Raw genomic sequence first — 16,126 nt, 5'->3', positions numbered from 1 at the left:
GATTGTTTAAGACATGAGCTGTGGCGACAAAACGAAACACCGTAAACAAAGCGAGTGGCCACAGGGCCAGTCGAACCAACGATCCCGGACGTGTGAAGCCCACGGCAAAAACGATCAGACTGGTCTGGTAGACCAAGAGTGACCAGGGATGCAGGTACCACTGGATATTCGTCATTCTGACTGGAGGGCTGTTGATGGCAGCAAAAGAGGACTAGGGGTGTCGAAAAATTGGTCGAAATGTGCGATAACTCTGTATGCTCTGGCTGAATCCTCGACTGAAGGCGCCTTGTTCCCTTTTTCTTGCTCTTCGAATTCAACACGATCGCGAATTGGAGTGAACTTTGACAAAGCTTCCGATGTATCTAGCGTATGTCTGAGGATTCCCATCCCCGACTGGCCCGGTGTTGCATCTCGGAAATGCCCGACGTATCCGCTTCGCGGAAAGTCCCCGGCCCCCGACCACCAAAATGAACAACATCACCCGGGAACAATACGTAGCGCAACTGAACTCACATCATTGTCTCCAAATATTCGATGTCTTCAGCCGAGGCCCCTTCGAAAAGACTGCCGTATCGACCATTTCAGGGGGATACCCATTTGGCTTTACACAATGGATCTCGAAGACGTCAAAATCAAAAGTGTTCTCAGCCCCCAACCCATTATTTTGGCCCTGGGTCTAGGTTACTTGGTCTACATAATTGGCCTAATTACATACCGGCTCTATTTCAGCCCGATTGCGCATATCCCGGGGTCCAAGCTGACGGCGGCAACTGGTTGGTATGAGACGTACTTGGATGTGTTCAAGGGAGGGCAGTTCACCTTCCAGATCGAAGAATGGCACCGACAATACGGTAATGCGCCTTGCTCACGGTGTATTGGAAATTGAGACTCCAGACACTGACTCCCCGGGCAGGCCCAATTGTTCGCATCACGCCTTGGGAAGTTCACATCGCCGACCCAGACTTTTACGAGGTCCTCTTCAACAACAAAACCCGGTACAGCAAGATCGAGAAGCTACGATACCGGTTCGGGCTGCACTTGTCCTCTTTTGACACCATCGACCATGCCCACCACCACCTCCGCCGCTCCGCTATCTCGCCCTTCTTTGCGAAGCAAAAGGTGGCGGGGTTCAGCCCGCAGATGCAGCTCATGGCCGACAAGATGGTCGGCCGCTTAGCGACCGAGTATAGCGACCGAGTGGAGCCCGTCAATATGAATGAGGCATACGCGGCATTTGTGTCGGATGCAATCAATTATTACACATTTGCCATCTCGTACAATTTTATTGACTACCCTGATTTTGTCACGCCATTTACGACCTCAATCAGGAAGCTGGCCATGTCTCTCCACATGGCAGGCCATTTCCCCTGGCTTCTGACGCTACTTCAAACGCTTCCGGAGTCAGTCACCCAAATTCTAAACCCGTTAATGGCCCCCGTCTTTCGGTTTCACAATGTGAGTACAATGACACTAGGATGTAGTGTAGATCAATTTCTCTAACCAGGGGGCTACCAACAACAGGAGGTCAAAGACCAGATCATTAAGGTCATTTCAGGACAGAACACCTCGAATAAAGGTGTCCAACATCGTACTGTGTTCCACGAACTTCTGCAGTCGAATCTGCCGCCCGAGGAGCTGTCCGTCGAGCGCCTGAAGCACGAAGCGGCCAGTATTACAGGCGCGGGCATTGACACGACCAAGACCACATTGGCGCTTGCGACGTTTCATATACTCGACAATCCCAGTGTTCTCAGTAGATTACGCGAAGAGTTGAAGAATCGGATTCCTCGCGCCAATGAGCCTATGCCGCCTCTCCACGAACTGGAGAGCCTTCCTTTTCTCAATGCAGTCGTTCAGGAATGTGAGTGTCTTCCAATTTCTTGAAGCCTTGGCACCACTTCTTCAAGGGCATCAATAAAGAGATTGAAGTCTGAGTCTTTGTGTTTCCGTAGCTTTGAGACTGGCCTTCGGCATCACGCAGCGCCTCTCCCGCATCAGCCCGGACGGCCCAATCACCTACGAGTCGTACGTGATTCCACCCAACGTGCCTTTCAGCATGACCTCATACATACAACACCGCGATCCCAAAATATTTCCCGATCCCGACGTCTTTCGCCCCGAGAGGTGGTTGGAGAACCCGAAGACGGCGTCCGGTAAGCCATTGTCGCGGTATCTGGTTCCCTTCGGCAAGGGGCCGCGCATGTGTCTAGGGATGAACTTCGCCATGGCAGAGCTGTATATCGGGCTGGCAACGGTGTTTCGGAGGCTGGATATCGAGCTCTACGAGACTGGCAGGGATGCTGTTGACATGGCGGCCGATTATTTCGTGCCCATCCCAAAGGAGGGGACACAAGGCGTCAGGGTTATGGTGATTGGGACCAGTGCGTAGATTGAATTGTACATGGTTCAATTGTAGAAGGGTGAGCGACCTCAAAAGTCGCTGCACTTAGAGTAAGGTTTATCGTTGTGAATCAAGAAACCCAGGTCTCCGCCGATGGCTTGCTGTGTGTCTTGACCAATCTCGATCATATATCACCGCCTTTGCCTCATCTTACTCGAATTGTAGTTCTTTATGATGAAGTAGTTGCTCCAGATTTACTTACCCCATTATCAAGGCGTGCGAACTGGGGGATGCTGGCACTGCTCATGATCACTAGTCCAGATGATCGTGTAATAGAGGCTCGGTCGCACAGAAATGCTCAGACCCTGAGATGCCATCAAATTGACGAGAATGACAGGTCAAAATCTCTGATATAGTACACCGTTTTCCCCCGTCACTGCGGTATCACCAGAAAACCTCTACTAGGATGACGGCACCGACGTATCGTCCAAAGGCACATGCTCTCCCGCCTGCACCTTATAGGACCCAGCACCAGGAATTGGACCCAAAAACCCCGGACGCTTATCCGCAAAATACTCAAAGTCAGGCTTGAAGTAGTCCAGGCTATTACATTGACCAGTCAGTAAAAACCTCTCGGTGTCTAAAGCCAAAACGGAAAAGGTACACCGTTGTTGAGAATTAATTACCCATGATTCATTAGACCCGTCGGAACGAAGGCGAGCTTCCGCTCCAGCATGAGCGGCATCACGATGAGCGTGCACGCGCACTGGCTGCAAAAGTACTTTTCCTTGGGGAACAGCGTTACCGTATCTCCCGGGATGGTGTAGACAGTCTTGTAGCCTTTAGGGTCGTCAATCGTCATATTCTCCGCCTGATAGATGATGTACTGCGACCAGAAAAAGTTGTGTTAGCTACTAATCGTTCAGGTGTGGAGCTAAGGGAAAGGGGAGGCGAAGTCATATCCGCACCTGCTGGCCAGTGCCACCCGAATTCTTGCGGCAGTGATCGCAGTAGCAAAACACCTTCTTGAGGGGCTCGCCCGCGAGGTAGAACCGGACTCCGCCGCAGAGGCACGAGCCGGGGTACTGCGTCGACGTGTCTACCTCCGTGGGCAGGCTGCCGAGGAACGCATCCAAGTCCGCCTTGCCCCATCTCTTGATCTCTGTGGTGGCGGACATTTCTGGGATTGCCTCGAGTCGAAAACGTACGTCAATCCAATGACACATGGAGAGCGGGCTGCTGACGTCGGATAGGCATTGTACGTTTTTAATGTTGTGTCCGAGTTTTCAGCTCGGGCACTTTAGTGCATCGGCTTCGGGTGATTATCTTGGAGGTGTCTCACAGTTCCTGTGATACAGTCAGGTTGCTGGCCGCAAGTGCAAGTTCTGGTGTTTAAAGTAGAAGATCACCTCATTCTTCACTTTTGCTTGGCCATGTTTACATGATTGATTGCAATTTTTTCATCGGCGCAGACTAAGGGGGTTGAATCGAGATCTATTCCGCATGCGAAACTGTGCGCCTTTCCGTTGAAGCCACCTGATTGGTCAAGACAGCGCATTTTTGCCCGATTAGGTTATGGCGAAGCTCGCACAATAAAGGACGAGCACGCTTGAGCTCCGGGTGAAGTTATCATCCTATTCAATGCCACAACATCCATAGTTAAGCAAGGTAGCTTACAGAAGGGTGAGTTCAGGATCTCATATCTTCAATGGGTTGTCGATTCTACATGTTAATACCATTGCTATAGTCCCCCGCAGCACTTCGTGTCTACAGCGTGATGATAGGTTCTAGTTCATTGACTCTTGTGTTTTGAAATTGAGCCATTAAGACAAGCGATGAACTACATGCCCCAGCAAGACCTCCAGAACACAAAGTAAAGACCTCGTAGAGAATAGTACGAGGCAGTGCTTACCATCTCCAGCCATCAACTACCCTGCTCATTATTCCACGCGGGCAGGCGGCAAGTTGTGATAGTTAACACAAGACAAAAGCACCGGCCAAGTCAAAGCCGGAAGCCCTTCTTAGTCGCGGGGGACCTCCCCCGCATCGCAAGTCCGTATCTCTTGATGGCGTAAAACCCAGGTACCACAAACCCAGCCGTAAAGACAGCCAGCAGACCAAAAGCCCACTCCGGGCCGAGCTTCTGAAACATGGGGACACCAAAGTGCACAGCTGCAGCCTGTACAGGAAAACAGGGTATCAGCCACGCCGCCGTAGCGGATGCGGCTTCCTCAGGGTACAAATCTGTTCAGACTCTCGCATCAGCATTCCATCGTCTCGTAGAAAGTATGGGATGTGCGACATGATGCATTCGTGACTTACCCAGAATGTAGATCAAGAGGCACTGGTACAGGAACGAGTCTGTAAACGCAACGACGCCGCCCGTCAAGGCCTGGTGCCACTTACCCCACGCGGCGCCGCCTGTGAAAGCGGACCAGAATAAGGCTACGGGGAACATCCAGATCACGTCCTGAACGAGCAGGAGTCGCGATTCGGGAATGGCGCTGCCGTGGTGTCGTATTTTGTCTTCCCTGTAGAGGCGGGTCTGTGTGGGCATCACGAACCATACGAGGACCACGCCAATGGCCATGAAGATGATGGAGATGGCAGCTTCCATCAGGCTTTGTCGCGTGTCAGTCATTCGGTGTGTGCTGGACAAGTCTGCGGAGAACGTGGAGGAAAGAAAGGTCCCAGTTAAAGGTTACTTACGGAAGACCCTTGAAATCCGTCAGAGTCGTGATGGACCCCCCAACAGTGAGAACGAAGACACCGTTAGCGAGGCCGTTGTAGATACCCGTGATCCAGATGATGGGCTCTGTAGCGAGAAGGTACCAGACTCTCGTCAGGAAATACCACCCCCCACGGGGGGTTGGACCGGCGTCAAGCTTAGTCTGCGGAACCGGACCGGTGGCCTTGCTTCCATCACCGGCCCGGGCCGCATTGGAAGACTCGGGCACAAAAGACATGGGAATAGCGCACGCGGCACTAACAAAGACGGTGATCAAAAAGTACCATTTGAGATCAGCCCCGGCGTCCATGAGAGCTGTGGCGACGACACCGCCGAGGGTGGGCCCGACGCTGGCACCGATGACAAAGAGCGCAATGGGCTGGCCAATGTCGTCTCTGTCTAGGTACAGGTCGCTGAAGACGGCGGGGACGAGCGAGAGGGAGGTTGACCAGGCGGCGCCGCTCAGAAACATGAAGACAATGAGGGTGGGTAGGTTGGGTGCGTATGCTGTGCCCTGTACCCTCCTGGTTAGTCCCGAATATAGACGGTCCCCCTCCGCCTGTGACACGGTTCTACAGAGGGGGTTTGTGGGGATGTACTGACTAGATTGAGGATGGAGTAAGCCAGCATGGAGAATATTGTCACTCTCTTACGGCCAAAGACATCCCTAACGTCACGTCAGGTTAGCAAGGTGGAAGACGCGATCAAGGGGAACTGTCTTCCGAGTCATACGAGAGGGGGCTCAACAGCGATACACCTAGCATATTGCCCATGATCTGCATGGACTGGCCCAGCGTGACGATCTGGACGTTACCCACGCCATACCTCTCCTGCACGACTGGCTGCGCGAAGGAGTAGAGCGTCGACAGCGTCAGAGCGATGGTCTCCCAGGCGCAGTAGGCGCACACGAGGTACCACCCGCCCTTGGATGACCAGTTGTCCGAAGGACGAGTGGTACTCAGGGTCGTCCTGGCAGGCTTTTCCATTTTGGTGCTCGGAGATTGTGTAAAAAGATGGCTAGGACTAGAATAGAGATCAGGAATGGGAGAAAACTCTGTTCATGGTTGGATCTTCATCTATCTAGTCTTACTGAAAACTCGAATGCAAATCCAGGTATTTTCTACCGAGAATCGTGGTATCAATTCGCCAATTGAGTGTTGGGGGCTCCATGTCGTCAGCCACCACACCACAAGGACAACTTGAGAAAAGTAAAACCACCCGAAATCAACCACCCGACATACCTGGAATCCAGAATCATCAGCACTTCCGCTGCCACAACCCAGATTACCAGACCTGTTTCGCCGCCTCTCGTGTAGCCCATTCGACGGCGGACCATAGCGCCTGCACATCTCTCGGTTTCCTCGGCACATCATGGCCACCGTCGTGCACCAGCGATCGCGTCAGCGTTACCTCGCAGAGACCCTCCATCAGCTTCGACATGCTGACCAGTAGCGGGTCATCAAGGACGCCGACGACATGGACGGTAGGTACAGGGACCCTGCAGGCCGGCGAGGTGATGACGGGATGCATGATGCGCGGTAGATGGTCAATCTCATTGTTCGTGGCTACCGACGTGGGATGTAGCAGCGCTTCGAGACCAAGAGGCGTGTCTGGTGCGATGAAGCCGCCGACGATGGATGTCTCTAGGACCTTTCCGAGGGAGCTGAAGAAAATAGCGCGCTCAGGGGGCCCGGTGAGGGCGGCGTAGTCATTGTGGGTGGCGCCGCGGGGGAAGCCTGCGAGGACATTGCCGCGGTCGCTAGGGGTGAGGTCAGTGATGAGGTGAGAGCAGAAGTCCGGGTCCGGGGAGAAGGCAACGATAGTAGAGAGGAAGACTGCGAAGGAGAAGGTGGGCGGAGTTCCGGGGTTGGCCGCCATGGTTTCGGCCATCTGAAGCAGGTAGGCGAGAGCCAAGGAGCCGCCCTGACTGAAGCCTAAGAGACCATCAAAAGGACCCTCGTCGTCAATGAAGTCTTGGAGGTGGTCAAGGGACGACTGGATGGCATGGGGGCCAAAGGATTGATTGAAGCAACGAAAAGGAGGCTGTGCGAACTTGCCAATACCTAAGATCACATCAGCACCGCATAGGGTTACATGTAGAACAGACGAAATGACTTACCGTGGGCTCTTTGGCATTCGTATTCGCCATCGAGGAAGACAAACTCGTAGCTCGCGTCGGCCCTGTGGATGAAGGCGTCGAGCTGCGATCGAAGGATGGCTCCGGACGTGCCGTAGCCATGAAGACAGAGGATTCTCATCATTTCGGCTGCTCCATTGTGACTATAGGCGGACCATCTAGGGCTGTTGATACTGCAAGAGGCGGTGGGGGTATTATCTTGGGTCTTGAGCTGGTCCTGAACGGAGCGGAAAACTGACGAATCGGTTATTTTGTTTTTCGGTCTGTTTGTTCGAAGGAATTAGTTGCTGCAGTCCTTGAGAGAGATCATCCTCAAATGGGCAATTAGTTCGTAAGCAACCGCACCTCATCCATCCCGGGTTTCTGCCTGCTTGGCTTCCACGCGAGAAGATATGGTCGATGAATAAGAGATACGGAGGAGGAAGGGCTGAAAGGGAAGGGGGTGGGGCGTGTCTATCCAAATCAGATGGACCCCTCACGGCTGCTAAGGGGCGCTAAGGCAAGGTCCCTTTCTGGTCGTACTTTCCTTTTCGGAACCCGGCATGACTTCGGGTGGCGGCCGCCCGTTCGGTGACGGTCTCCACCCAGCACTGGGTGTGCTTGCGCCTAAGGCATGGACCAAACCTAACGGAAGTCTCGAAGTACACAGGCACAACGTCGCGACGCGCATTCGACTCCAGAATGAGTCCAAAATGCCTGGTAATCTCGCGATTTGTATGGCACACTATATCGAGTATGTAGGCGGCCGTCGGTGACAAGATAGGAGGCTAGCCAATGCCCAAGCATACGCTTCATGAGATCCTACACTGGTGAAACTCTTCCCGTCCTTATTATCTTCACATTCTATATAATCCTTATCTAGGCTGTTTAAGGTATATTCTTCACGGAATATAAAGGGAGTATCGGGGAAAAGAAATATCAACAACATCGATAAAGATAATAATAAAAAAGAAAATAAAGATAGTGACAACCTGGAAGCATCTGAACTGAGTGGAAGATAATTTCGTCGCCAACATTTAAGGTACGTACCTCCAGCCACGGGAACGGAACGGACCGACAGAAGCCGTCAACTAACGGGACCACGCTCAATTCCATTCGCTGGACAGAGCCATTCTCACATGTCAGAGCAAACTAACGGCTGAATGTGCCACCTCCCGAGTACCTTATGTGCGACTTTGTCAGATTATAGCTTTCGCCGTTCCATCATCAATGATTACGATCACAGCTTTGCCTCCCGTAATCCAGCCACCGATGCGCTAGCCACGTGTGGCGGGTAACTTTGACCTTGCGTCCATTTACGGGTAGTTCGGACGGACGATCATGTGGATAACCTCTTCAGGCCCACAACAACTCAATTTCGACGTAGGCAAGCAGTGCGTTTTTCATAGGATTCACTAGGCCGATATGGATGCTTGAGCTTGGGTTGCACGAGAGGTCGACACAAAAGTTCGGGATTGCGCACGCGTACAGGAAATGTGTCTATTTTCGTACGGTTTCTATGCCAGTGAATGTATTACACCGTAATCCTGAACCCTGTTACGATCCATCACGCCGTTTCTGTCTTCAAATTGCTACCGGAACTACGAAGGAAAGAGGACACCCGGAGAGATCATATCTTCACAGGAAAAGTTCCCGTCTCCCGCTGGTAGCTTCCCATGTGTAAGTCTTGGTTCTCAAGGAGGGCGTTTCTGCTACCAGGGGCCCGTTTCTGGACTTGAAAAGGTTAGTCACCAACCAGAAATTAAGGTCGTACGTCGGCCTTGTGGGCCGTCGGCTTCTCATCCCAGCTCTTGGGAGGCGTCTTGGGGAGCTTCATGTAGGCCCCCAGCAGAGGTAAGAACACGGCGACGGCGGCACCAGCGATGCTCATGGCCCAGGCATTGTGCAGACCGCGCATGTACGCTCTCAGCACGCCTGTCAGGGCATCGCCCGACAAGACGTTCTTCAAGTCATACGCGCCAATGCTGAGGACCTCGGCCGGAGAAACCATTGGTGCCAGCTCGGGCAAGCTGCTAATGAGGCCGTTGTTGAAGATGGCTTGCGCCATGCCGATGCCAAAGGTGCCTCCGATGAACTGGAAGAAGAGCACGTCCGACATGGCCATACTGTTGTCTTGCTTCGGGGTGATGGCGTTGGCGATGATGACGGGCGGCTGCATCGCCAGACCCGTACCGACGCCGGCCACGAACTGGAAGCCGATCCATTGCGCGCTGGTGGAGTCGATGTCTAGCATGTAAATGAGGCCGGCTCCGATGGCGGCGAGCGATGCGCCGGTCATTAGCCACGGCTGGTACCATCCGACCAGCACGATACCTGGGGCGGAGAAGAGACTGAATAGCGCTGTTGAAGACGATGTGGTCAGCTTCTTGTTATCGACGATAATGAGCACTTGAACTTACTCATGGGAAGAATAGTTGGCAGCAATCGGATACCACTCTGCAAGGGGGAAACCCCATTGACGGCCTGGAAGTAGATTGGAAGATTGTAGGCCAAGGGGAAGAAAGAGAAGTTGATCCTGACAGCAAGATTAACCAAATTCTACACGAGGTGGAGGAGTCTTACATGGAAACGAAGACCGCGCAGGCTGCGATAGTCCTCCGCTTCATGAGACGGCCAACAAGCAGGGCACGGTCACCCTGGTACCATTCGAGAACAATGAAGACTATGACGAGGACACCGAAGGCGACCAGCAGACCGATAACGGTGCCCGAGTTCCAGGCCTTGGTGACACCACCGTATTCAATGGCAAGGATGAAGCACGTCAGCCCGCCGAGAACAACAGCGACGCCCGGCAGGTCCAAAGTATAGATGAAGTCCTTCCAGCCAATGGGCTCAATTTTGTGGTGAGCAGGAGGCTTGTAGAAGAAAGCGAGGAAGAGAATGGAGGGCGCGCCGACAATGAGGTTGATGTAAAAGCTGAGGAAGAGTCAGATCAGTACAGGGGCGCCTCAATGTCAGGGTAATACGGAGCTGCAATGCTGTAGGCACTCACCACCAACGCCAAGTAAGACGGTCCGTAAATGCACCACCAAGAAGGGGGCCGACGACACTAGCAACACTGAAGATACCGCTAAGAAGGCCTAGGAAGGCAGGGACAAGCTTCTGGACGACAGAGACGGAGACAATGAGGTAGACTCCGCTAGTCATGCCGGCACCTCCAAACCCTTGGATGGCGCGACCGACGATGAGGGTAGTGCTATTCTGAGCCACACCTGTGATGTAAAGGCCGAATCAGCCACTGGACAAGGAACCGACTATTGGAGAATTGGTATGATGCTAGTCCACTCACCACAGATCAAGCTCCCAAGCTCGAAGACGACCACGGCGGATAAGAAGACCCATTTGATGCTGGCATGCTTGAAGGCCTTGCCCCACAGAGAGACGAAGCCGGCGAGGGTGAGGAGGAAACCGGAACCATACCATCCGACCTGGTCAAGACTTTGGAATTCGCGAGTGATTTTGGGAATGGCAGTGGCGATGATACTCTGTTGGCATGCGGTGTTAGTAAGGTAAAATGATTGCAAACCTCACGGAAGAGAGGAATAAGGGGAGGAAGCAAGTGGCAGACTCACCATGTCCAAGGCGACAAGAAATTGGCATAGCAAGAGGGAAGTCATGAGAATGAAGAGCTTCAAGCCGGTGGCGTAGTCGCCCTCTTCCGCCTTGTCGTCGTCGCCGTCGGCGCTCCCAGCTCCTTTCTCGCTATCGACTGGTGCTGTGGGCCCAGGGGCTGCATCGTGACTGTGACCGAGAGTTGCTTCGGTCTTGTTCTCGTAAGAGCGCGTCGGCTCGACGCTAGGTTGTGAGCGTGGCTGGTCCTCTGGAGTCGGGGTAGCCATTGTGACGGTGTTTTTTTGCTGTCCCTCCGTCAATTGGTGTGATCTTGTCTGTTGTAATGGTGGGAATGATGTCTTTTTATTCTAGGGCGACTAATAGAGAAAGTTGCGATGTTGTCTGCTTCGCCTCCTCGCAGAGCACCGAATGATTGTGCAACGGATGCCGTGAGATATTGAGTACGAAAGCACTAGAAAGGGAAATGAGAGATGATTCTCTTGGTTTTTTGAAGGACAAAAGAAGACATTTCGACGTGCCCGCAACTTGCACCATCTGGCCATGGTGAAATTGCTGAATATCCCAAAAGGTACGTACCTCGCGATAGAGTGAAGAGTGAATCGGATTGTTTGCTTGCCGACTTGCCCAGATTTGTAATGTGGACCAGGGCGGTGCAAAATTACGCCGGCTCTCAAATGGGTGGTACAGCGTGCCCTGCAGTCGAATGATGAGGGTGCGGCGCAAACGCATTCTTGTCATTGGATCATTCGGAAACACCATACCTCATCACACTTCACGCCCCCCCAGTCGGGAATAATTGTCCCACCCTTACCTAAGTCATTCCAGACTCGTTTGAGACTTTTGTGACTTTGGGATTGTACCCATTCCTCCGCCATCTGTAAGCCGTCAATGGCAATCGTCAAGCTGTCAAATGAAGAGTGCCGGTATGGCCAGCGACCAATCTGGGACGGGGCTTGCTATCGTTGGCCATTGCCCAATCCCAGCATCGCAATTGGACGCCATTCTAGCTGGTATTCTGCATACCTTACCTTGAACAGACTCTCAAGTACTTGATATCATGCGAACAATACTTCTCCTTCGTTTCTGTGGTTTTCTTTCGTGCCTCTTCTCAATCCGCATCTTCCCTGAATTTATGGTCTACCTAATTACCTAAGGAAGGTTCCAATTAGGTTCTATCTTACCAAAGTGGCATCATTTTGGAGGACAGGACGGAGTGGAAAAGAGGAAGGCACAGCTAAGTGGGTTCGGGTCAATACCTTCCAACCATACATGAGGATCCCGTTGCCACCACGTACTAACATCGGTAGGCACTCATCCTCTGTCACACGCATCAGGAGGTGCATCTCGGATGGAAAGGTCAATGTTGAAACTCCGTCTCCGCAGTGTAAAGAAGGAAGGACAAGCCTCTCGTTTACCCGTTTTCGGTCTGGATGCCTTCGGAGACTCCAAAGTAGGTAGGCACTACCTATGTTGTAGATACCCACCTTACCACGTGCTTGCATCTTCATTCATGGTCGTGAGGGCCGGTGGAGGTACCATTGTGTACGTACCCCAGAAACCCCCCGGGGACGGGAGGCAAGTGGGGTTAATGCGGTACCTATCTCAGCACGTGCTTATGTAAGGTGTGCAGCTAGCTAGGTACCGCGGTACCGTCCAATGGCAGTGTTGAGTGTGGACGTTGGTGGAAGTCCACTCGCGAAGCGGCCAATCATAGACCCACTTAGCCTGAGGGAGGAGCGGTGCGCTACCTTAGGTCAACGGCGGGCTGCTGCCTGCATCCATGCCGAGTTCCCCCTGGTTGCGCCTACCTTATCCGTTGACCGTTGTCTTGCGTGCTTGCCAGGATGGGGTACTTTGGAGACTTTTGTTGCCTTTGTGATGGAAGGTCTGAATCACAATGGTCCCATCGAGACTGCCATGCAAGTCTTGATACGTTACGTGACCGGGTGAGATGCCGCTCACTCGATAACACCCTCTGTCTAAACTTGGGCACTTCGCAAGCATTTATCTGGGTGTTTTCTTGATATTACCTGCCGGTTCTTTGGGATTGCCAATTGGCCGAGTCACCGTCTTCCGTTCGTCTTCCTCTTCTATGAATGCGACTCGATTCGACGATCTCATGATCATATGACACATCGTCCCCGATGGCACACAGCAGCATCTTCGACTACAGCTCCGAGGTGACTTTAACACTGATATATCATCTTTTATATCGGAGAGGTCTCATAGACTTCGTTGCTGACTTCTTGCTCCAAACCACCAGGGGTCCCCTGGGCCGCAATCTCACGCATCAATATCATCGTCGTACGAGTCTAGCGACTGGCATGAGTACGAACAAAACCAAGCACAAGCAATCGCTTCTGCATCGGTTTCGGCGTCGACCTTCAAGTGCAGTTGTGCCCGAAAATCATCCAGACTGCTCAAGAAAATCCCAAAGGAGGGTATCGTCTCTTTCGACGCCGTCATGCAGCTTCACCATTCCGTTGTCGAACAGTGGCGCCAGACCACACGCTGTCGCCATTGCAACAATGACAGTACCAACAATGCCAACGTCACCTATGCCTTGACCACAGCCTCAGAGAAGCTCCTATCTCTATTCGAGGCTACTACCCACGCCTACACAGATACCGACTACTTCTCACAGACATCGCCGGATCGTAAGTCCAACATCTATCGTCGGCGTTGCTATTATACTCTATCTATACTCTAGTCTTCATTTCCCCAGGGCCTTGGCCTCGGCCTGTATGGCAGACTGACTGACGAAGTGACAGGCCTCGGCAGCGCCCATCTATTTTCACCCAAGCTACCTCCTACCACTGTCACCTGTACCCGGACGCAGATGACCCTCGGAGGCTTTCTTCTACAGGACGACGAGGCAAATATTCTCGCCGCTCAGGTTATCTACAAGAGTCTAGTGACCCACCACAGTCTGCTCCAAGACTTCCAATCTACCCAGACTCTCAGCGACAGCGACCAGTCCTTCATCAACGATGGGGGAGGCCTACAGCGTATCATTGACAGGCTTTTGAGACTTTTGGGTCGCTTGCAATGGGAACAAGATACCATAGAACGCTGAGGTCAAGGAACGGCTGCCGCTGCCATGAGGTGCCTTTTGGACTTGTTCACCTTAGAATGGATACATCTATTCCCGGAAACCCGTGTGCCTGACATTTGTCAAAATTATCAGATAAGCCGTCTCAAGCTCCAGCAAGAAATGCAATGAGCCAATGTACATTACACAGCACATCCTAGTCAGCTCCATGACTGCGCAGAGCAATTGCTCTGTCCTGTTTTCAATTAGATCTCGGTAGATGTATACACCTTTTCCCCTGATCCATATTTTCTAGTCAGTCGCCATTGGATCTTTTAACACCCTCAGTATTCTAATCTAGGCCGGAATCTCAGGTTCAAAGGCTGTTTCTCCCAGACGCTCCACACGTGCTTATCAGTGTACCATTGCTCCTGGCCCTCGACCAACTCAAAGTCCAGCCGGTACAGGATTTTGCAGATCATCAGCCGCATCTCTGAGTACGCCAGATTCTTCCCGGCACAGTCTCGAGGTCCGTAACTGAAGGGCTTGAAAGCAGCCTTGTTATCGTTTTCGAACCTCGGATCGTACAGAGGATGCGTCTTGGAGAGCCAGCGCTGCGGACACCAGCTCTCTGCGTCAATGAAGTTACCCTTGTTTCGCATGGTCGCCACTTGGTTCACGTGAAGCAGCGTCTAGTGATGATTCATGTCAGTCTCATGATTGGTGTAGAGGCAATGGCATCGAGCGATTAGGAGGAACTCACACCGCGAGGGACCCATTTGCCTTCAAACATGGCCCCAGGAGACTGACGAGGTGGTGTCTCGACGACAGTGGGAAAACAACGCAGCGTCTCATCTATGCTTGCCCTTAGGTATGGTAGGTGCTGCGTGTTGACTAAGTTGATTTCCGATTCAGACTTGTACGCAGACCGAATCTCTTCAATCAACGGTTCCAATGCCGCTGGCGACATGCCGGCAAAGAAGAAAAAGCCGCTTACAGCCGACGCTGTCGTCTCGCTGCCGGCACCGATCAGCAACCCGCTGTTCATCATGATTTCCTGCTCCGAGAAGCCCGGCTTTCCGTCGCGCGTCTCCCGCATCATGTACGTCATGAAATCGCGCCGGCCGTCTTTGGGCTCGGCGCCCATAGCCATTCGCGCTTTCACCTTCGAGTCGCCCAGCTTCATGTTTTCCATCATGGTAGAGATGGCGGTCCAGATCTCACGCCACCCCACGAATACCAGGAAGAACGGTGTGAGGTGCGGCTTCGCCAGGATCATTCGGCTATACGCAAAGCCACGGATGGCCCTGAAGAAGCCCGAAACATATGGGTGAAAGCTGCTATCATCGAGGTTGTGGAATGACTCGGCGAAGGTCAGATCTCCAATTACATCAAACGTGGTGTAGTTGAGCCAGGTCACAATGTCCACGGCACCCGACGCTTGCTCAAGGTGATCGACTAGCTTCTCAACGTAGCGACTGATGATGCCCTCCTGCTCCTTAAGCGCAGCGTCACTGAAGGCATGGTTCAGCTGGCGCCGCATACGGCGATGCTCGTCCCGCGGCGCGGCAACAATTGTCTTGTAGTCGCCTGGAAACAGCTGGTTCGGCACTTTGGCGAACTCATCCATGCCGTGCACCGTGGCGTTGAGTGAGAAGACTTGCGTCCAGGCTATACTGCCGTCCACCATCAGGCGGTCCGGCCCGAGGCGCACAATGTTGCCGTACTCCCGTTGAAGACCCGGAGCCTCACGAGTGTAGGTGCCCCTGACGTTTGTGCGCCACAGCCAGAAGAGATCCGACGCTCCCCACCACTTGGGGCCTGGATATCTGGAAAGGGGATGGAACCATAGCCGGTAGATGGTCACAACAACCCGGTGAATGACGATCTACGTGAGCGAGGGTGTCAGCAAGGCCACACCACCGTAGATGCAATTGTGCCACACCAACGATAAGGCAAAAGAACTTTGGTACTCATCCACCCACCAGAAATGTCAGCACCCCCAACACAAGTTGAATCTGGCCTGTCGGCGTGTATTGCAGTGGCGCGAGAAGGCTCGCCCATGTCTTGGAAAGGATCATTGTTTACCGTCGATAAGGGATCACAATTACGGGAGGCTGTAAGCATGAGCACACCAACGGCAGAAACGGCACTGGCCGGCTGTTTGCCGCCCCTTGAACATTGGTCTCGGGGTTTTATATGGACTGTTCCCCTTTTGAACCCTTCTTTCGAAACAAGGTACGGCAGCGGCGCCACTCCCGTGCCGTGCATGATCCTCCCAGTCAAGTCATCAGATTCCCGTTCCCTTTTGGGGTA

The 16,126-nt window shown here is 52.9% G+C and overlaps 6 protein-coding genes across 6 annotated transcripts; 1 reads left to right on the top strand and 5 right to left on the bottom strand.

The window, feature by feature from the left end:
* Positions 1-610: 610 nt before the first annotated feature.
* On the top strand, positions 611-2,389 carry HER10_EVM0007360 (cytochrome P450; the record flags this gene model as incomplete). The annotated part of the gene is made up of 4 exons (XM_035476919.1): positions 611-851; positions 914-1,455; positions 1,522-1,861; positions 1,953-2,389. 4 exons carry the CDS (start codon positions 611-613, stop codon positions 2,387-2,389), a joined length of 1,560 nt encoding a protein of 519 aa, XP_035328173.1.
* A 634-nt stretch (positions 2,390-3,023) lies between these two features.
* On the bottom strand, positions 3,024-3,519 carry HER10_EVM0009724 (uncharacterized protein; the record flags this gene model as incomplete). The annotated part of the gene is made up of 2 exons (XM_035479201.1): positions 3,024-3,227; positions 3,310-3,519. 2 exons carry the CDS (start codon positions 3,517-3,519, stop codon positions 3,024-3,026), a joined length of 414 nt encoding a protein of 137 aa, XP_035328371.1.
* An 824-nt stretch (positions 3,520-4,343) lies between these two features.
* On the bottom strand, positions 4,344-6,055 carry HER10_EVM0007893 (polyamine transporter 2; the record flags this gene model as incomplete). The annotated part of the gene is made up of 5 exons (XM_035477433.1): positions 4,344-4,513; positions 4,664-4,962; positions 5,051-5,583; positions 5,673-5,736; positions 5,802-6,055. The coding sequence occupies 5 exons, from the start codon at positions 6,053-6,055 to the stop codon at positions 4,344-4,346; spliced, it is 1,320 nt and encodes a 439-aa protein (XP_035328218.1).
* Positions 6,056-6,353: 298 nt separating this feature from the next.
* On the bottom strand, positions 6,354-7,390 carry HER10_EVM0003178 (uncharacterized protein; the record flags this gene model as incomplete). The annotated part of the gene is made up of 2 exons (XM_035472862.1): positions 7,189-7,390; positions 6,354-7,132 (listed from the first exon to the last, which is right to left on the bottom strand). The coding sequence occupies exons 1-2, from the start codon at positions 7,328-7,330 to the stop codon at positions 6,354-6,356; spliced, it is 921 nt and encodes a 306-aa protein (XP_035327771.1). The 5' UTR covers positions 7,331-7,390.
* Positions 7,391-8,947: 1,557 nt separating this feature from the next.
* HER10_EVM0005921 (major facilitator superfamily transporter) lies at positions 8,948-11,352 on the bottom strand (the record flags this gene model as incomplete). The annotated part of the gene is made up of 6 exons (XM_035475523.1): positions 10,779-11,352; positions 10,496-10,691; positions 10,199-10,418; positions 9,769-10,122; positions 9,606-9,721; positions 8,948-9,546 (listed from the first exon to the last, which is right to left on the bottom strand). The coding sequence occupies exons 1-6, from the start codon at positions 11,043-11,045 to the stop codon at positions 8,948-8,950; spliced, it is 1,752 nt and encodes a 583-aa protein (XP_035328041.1). The 5' UTR covers positions 11,046-11,352.
* A 2,802-nt stretch (positions 11,353-14,154) lies between these two features.
* Positions 14,155-16,081, bottom strand: HER10_EVM0005502 (uncharacterized protein; the record flags this gene model as incomplete). Its single annotated transcript, XM_035475116.1, has 3 exons — positions 14,155-14,502; positions 14,574-15,698; positions 16,046-16,081. The coding sequence occupies 3 exons, from the start codon at positions 16,079-16,081 to the stop codon at positions 14,155-14,157; spliced, it is 1,509 nt and encodes a 502-aa protein (XP_035327991.1).
* Positions 16,082-16,126: the final 45 nt, after the last annotated feature.

Source organism: Colletotrichum scovillei (genome assembly GCF_011075155.1).
Source record: "Colletotrichum scovillei strain TJNH1 chromosome Unknown Contig00010, whole genome shotgun sequence".
NCBI lineage: Eukaryota > Fungi > Ascomycota > Sordariomycetes > Glomerellales > Glomerellaceae > Colletotrichum > Colletotrichum scovillei.
The sequence above is the reverse complement of the archived record's forward strand: the minus strand, read 5'-3'. Positions and strand labels throughout refer to the sequence as shown.